Here is a 4,572-nt window from a genome sequence, read left to right as displayed (position 1 = left end):
CGAGGGACGGCGGCGGTTAGGGCTGGGCCGCGCGGCGCGCGCCGTGAGCCGCTCCCTGGGCATAGCCAATCAGAGGAGGGGGCGTGGCCGACGGCCGTCAGGGGCGGGCCGGGCGGCGCGTGCCGTGGGCCAGTCGCTGGGGGTAGCCAATCAGGGGAGGGGGAGTGGCCGGCGGCGCCGCGGGGCCCGGTGGGCGCCGCGGGGCCCGGTGGGCGCCGCGGGGCCCGGTGGGCGCCGCGGGGCCCGGTGGGCGCCGCGGGGCCCGGTGGGCGCCGCGGGGCCCGGTGGGCGCCGCGGGGCCCGGTGGGCGCCGCGGGGCCCGGTGGGCGCCGCGGGGCCCGGTGGGCGCCGCGGGGCCCGGTGGGCGCCGCGGGGCCCGGTGGGCGCCGCGGGGCCCGGTGGGCGCCGCGGGGCCCGGTGGGCGCCGCGGGTCTCGTGGCGGAGCTGCGGGACTGGAGCGGAGATTGGAATTTGATGAAGCTACCAAGGAAACGGGAAAGAGCAGCCCAGACACCTTGCCTTTTCCATCTCTGCTCTTTTCTAGATACACTCTAACAGTAAATTAGAACAGCAGCTTATTTCCATCTCAGGTGTAAGGCAGTTGAGGTATTGGGAGATTAAACATACATGGCAGAGTTGCTTAGAATCAAAGGAGCTAGCTTAAAGGGGGCAGATTATATTCGATTGGGACTCTTAAGATGATTTCACGTAGGACTATGTGTGAATAAAAGATGTACTAATTGCTAAGGCCTAGATACTGGTATGCTTATTACGAAGGAAAATGTACTGAATGGTCCTGTGCAGGAAAGATTCTTGCAACAGTTACCCAGTATATGGTGTGGTAATGAGTCAAGGAGATTGGGGGGATATTATATAAAGAGGTCTTTCAAAAACTAAAAGAATGGTAAAAAGAGACTAGGCTGAATATTAAAGATGGAATATATATGCAGCATTGTAAGGGATAATGAATTTGTATTCACCCATATGTTCATAGGGACTATGTTGTCTTTAGGATCTTCCAATATTCACAAAGTCAGTGCAGGTCAGCATTGGTGAGTAGTGTCTTGCCAGCAGCCAACAACTTGTTCTCTTAAATTGTGACTTAAGGGCAAGCAGGGAATACTGCAGCAGAGAATGATCATGGAAGATACAACCCATGGGCAAGTAACTCCATGTCTCATTATGATTCTCTTTTTACTTTGCAGCGTGAATGCATCTCCATCCACGTTGGCCAGGCTGGTGTTCAGATTGGCAATGCATGTTGGGAATTGTATTGTCTTGAACATGGGATCCAGCCTGATGGTCAAGTGCCTAGTGATAATACTATGGGACGTGGAGATGATTCATTTAACACTTTCTTCAGTGAGACAGGAGCTGGTAAACATGTTCCGAGAGCAGTGTTCGTAGACCTAGAACCAACCGTAGTTGGTATGTACCCAACATTAAAGATCTTAGTGAAAAAGTGAGGATCCTTTATAGATTCCCTACTGTCTTTTTTTGTTTGCTTAGAACACTGTAGATTTTAAAACTTGTGTCCAGATGCTGTTTTGACATTTGTGGTTATTGTTATTTGAAAGAAATTAAATAATGGTCTACCAGTAACAATATCTGGAAAACAAGAGAACTTTTTTTTGATCTGGATCATCTTTCCAGACTGCTGCACTGCATACAGAGTTTTGCTTGAGTGCTATACAGTATTGTACCTGTAATGTAGTTTTCTGAGTGATCTCTGTGTTCCTTGAGTACAAATACTGCTTTGTGTGTGCCTGATGTTTACCCTGAAACAAAGGGACAGAAGTTGTGGCAATTTCTTAGACTTAGTCAGATGAGCTGTCAGAGATGCTGCCTACGCTCTTTTGACACGTGTGCTTTGTGTGTAGTCACTAGGCAGCACACACAACTGAGCAGATCAAATTTATGATGTGGTATTTTGGGTTTTTTTGTAGATGAAGTACGTACAGGCACGTATAGGCAGTTATTCCATCCTGAGCAGCTCATTACTGGGAAAGAAGATGCAGCCAATAATTATGCCAGAGGCCATTATACCATTGGAAAAGAGATTGTTGATCTAGTGCTAGACCGCATTCGCAAACTGGTAAGGATTCATGCTGCAAGTTAGTATTTAAAGTAATTGATACAGCTCTCTAGCAAGCAGTATCGATGGTTTGCTGGTTTTTTGTTAACAATTTTGTGCATAGTTATTTGTTCAAAACAAAATAAACTTTTTATTTCCTGGTGTGCCCCATCCCCCCTTTAAATACAAACTCAATCAGTTAAACCAGAACCTTTCAAGAACACTTTTTTTTAAGTAATAACAACATAAAACCAGCAAACTTATGACAGAAATGCTTTTGAATTATTATTTTAATACTGATTTCTCCAAAACCATCAATAACTTTTTCTCCCGTTTTTTCCACCTTGTTATAGGCTGACCTGTGCACAGGGCTGCAAGGCTTCCTTATCTTTCATAGTTTTGGTGGAGGCACTGGTTCAGGGTTTGCATCACTGCTCATGGAAAGGCTATCTGTTGACTATGGCAAGAAATCTAAACTGGAGTTTGCAATTTATCCAGCACCACAAGTTTCCACTGCTGTAGTGGAACCCTACAACTCAATTCTAACTACCCACACAACATTAGAGCATTCAGACTGTGCCTTTATGGTAGATAATGAAGCCATTTATGATATATGTCGTCGTAACCTGGACATTGGCCGTCCTACTTACACCAATTTAAACCGATTAATTGGCCAGATTGTTTCATCCATCACAGCTTCACTGCGTTTTGATGGAGCCCTCAATGTAGATCTGACAGAATTTCAAACTAACCTGGTTCCATACCCACGAATCCATTTCCCCTTGGTAACATATGCCCCTATCATCTCTGCTGAAAAAGCATATCATGAGCAGTTATCTGTGGCTGAAATTACCCATGCTTGCTTTGAACCAGCCAACCAGATGGTCAAATGTGACCCTCGCCATGGCAAGTACATGGCCTGCTGCATGTTATACAGAGGCGATGTTGTGCCCAAAGATGTCAATGCAGCCATTGCCACTATCAAGACTAAACGTACCATTCAGTTTGTGGATTGGTGCCCAACTGGATTCAAGGTAGGTAGCCTATTAAGTACTCTATATCTAAGTGATTAAGAATTGTGTAGTCTTCAGAGATGACAGTCGTGCTACAATGTTGTAATGTAATGTAAAATATTTTGATAAAGTAGAAAATTAAGCTTTTTTATTTATTTGTAATCATGGTGATTTTTGTTAACAGCAATGAGTCTTTAAGCCTTTGCATTCCTAAGGAAAGTTCTCGTTTGTTTTCTTGAAGGTGGGCATTAACTACCAGCCTCCAACTGTGGTGCCAGGTGCTGATCTTGCCAAGGTGCAGCGGGCTGTGTGCATGCTGAGTAACACAACTGCTATTGCAGAAGCATGGGCTCGGCTTGACCACAAATTTGATCTCATGTATACTAAGCGTGCCTTTGTGCATTGGTATGTTGGGGAGGGGATGGAGGAAGGAGAATTTTCTGAAGCCCGGGAAGACCTGGCTGCCCTTGAGAAGGATTATGAAGAAGTTGGCCTAGACTCAGTAGAAGCAGAGGCTGAAGAAGGAGATGAATATTGAGGAAACGAAAGCCTGGAAAAATCTATTTACCGGGAAAAAAAAAAATCGCAGAACCCTGTTTGTTTGTTTTCAAATGTGCTTCCAAATAAAGTTCCAAAGATTATACTGCTGCTTTTTTTTTCTTCTTCACTATTAACGTGCATATTCATGAAGGAAGGACAATTTGAGATTGCAGGTTTTGGTAGCAGATCCGTTACCTGCTTTAAAAGTACATAGTAATTTTTAGCTTCCTACATTAGCATAGTTAAAAAAAAATTCTAATCTTTACTAGTATGGTCACATGAATAGAGCTTTAGACACATGGAAGCAGCTCTATCATAGGACATTTGGCTTGTGCAAAAAGTGCTGACCCAGCCGATTACACGTGGCGCTAACAACACCGAGGTTGTGGTTTCAATCTTCATACAGACCATTTAGCTAAGAGTGATCCTTGTGAGAATATTCTGTGAAATAACTAGGCGTTGGGGGGGGGGCGGGGGAGTTCGTTGGCTATTTAGAAAGAATTGCTGTATTTATGTACGAAAAAAGTCTGCTTTTGAGGCTGGGAGACTGGAAAAGAACCCAGGTTTCAGTAGCCTAAGGCATTAGGCACGCTCCTGCTGCCAGTAGCCGCTCCAAGCCGTGCCCAAGTGAAAGCTGCTCCGCACACAAACCACGGACCAAACACCCGTCAGCACGGTCTTCCATTCATGAGCCACCGTTCCCAGTCCTCCGCCACACATCCCTCGTGGATCACTCCCACTTTCTCTTCTCACTCGGCTGCTCTACCAGTGTACGGAGCTGCTCCGCCATGACGGAGGATTCCCAAGGGTGCTCACCCAGCAACTGAGTCACGCCAAGGCCACACGAAACCTCGTACGAGGGTACTGTGCCGGGACAGCCACGCACCGCCGCCCGAGCCCGCCCCGCAGAGCGCCGCGGGGAGGCGGCTCTGCCCACCGCGGAAG

At 46.9% G+C, this 4,572-nt stretch overlaps 1 protein-coding gene across 3 annotated transcripts; it reads left to right on the top strand.

Annotated features, from left to right (window-relative positions):
- The first annotated feature begins 420 nt into the window (after positions 1-420).
- On the top strand, positions 421-3,718 carry LOC311157300 (tubulin alpha-3 chain-like). 3 transcript variants are annotated; one of them, XM_084211921.1, is made up of 5 exons: positions 421-606; positions 1,206-1,428; positions 1,947-2,095; positions 2,428-3,108; positions 3,329-3,718. In XM_084211921.1, exons 2-5 carry the CDS (start codon positions 1,326-1,328, stop codon positions 3,623-3,625), a joined length of 1,230 nt encoding a protein of 409 aa, XP_084068047.1. In that variant the 5' UTR covers positions 421-606; positions 1,206-1,325; the 3' UTR covers positions 3,626-3,718. The 3 variants fall into 3 exon arrangements, with proteins under 3 accessions (XP_084068047.1, XP_084068046.1, XP_084068048.1); XM_084211922.1 differs by having other exon boundaries at positions 460-557; XM_084211920.1 differs by having other exon boundaries at positions 421-1,428.
- Positions 3,719-4,572: the final 854 nt, after the last annotated feature.

Source organism: Fringilla coelebs (genome assembly GCF_963513975.1).
Source record: "Fringilla coelebs genome assembly, chromosome: 10".
NCBI lineage: Eukaryota > Metazoa > Chordata > Aves > Passeriformes > Fringillidae > Fringilla > Fringilla coelebs.
Note: the sequence above shows the minus strand (reverse complement) of the source record. Positions and strands in the feature narration are given on the sequence as shown.

Bases quoted from the DNA above. Each gene is read 5' to 3' on its own strand.
- LOC311157300 (XM_084211920.1), top strand. From the start codon at position 1,173: ATGTCTCATTATGATTCTCTTTTTACTTTGCAGCGTGAATGCATCTCC. The intron at 1,429-1,946 runs GTATGTACCCAA...GTTTTTTTGTAG, and splicing joins CCTAGAACCAACCGTAGTTG to ATGAAGTACGTACAGGCACG. The intron at 2,096-2,427 runs GTAAGGATTCAT...ACCTTGTTATAG, and splicing joins TAGACCGCATTCGCAAACTG to GCTGACCTGTGCACAGGGCT.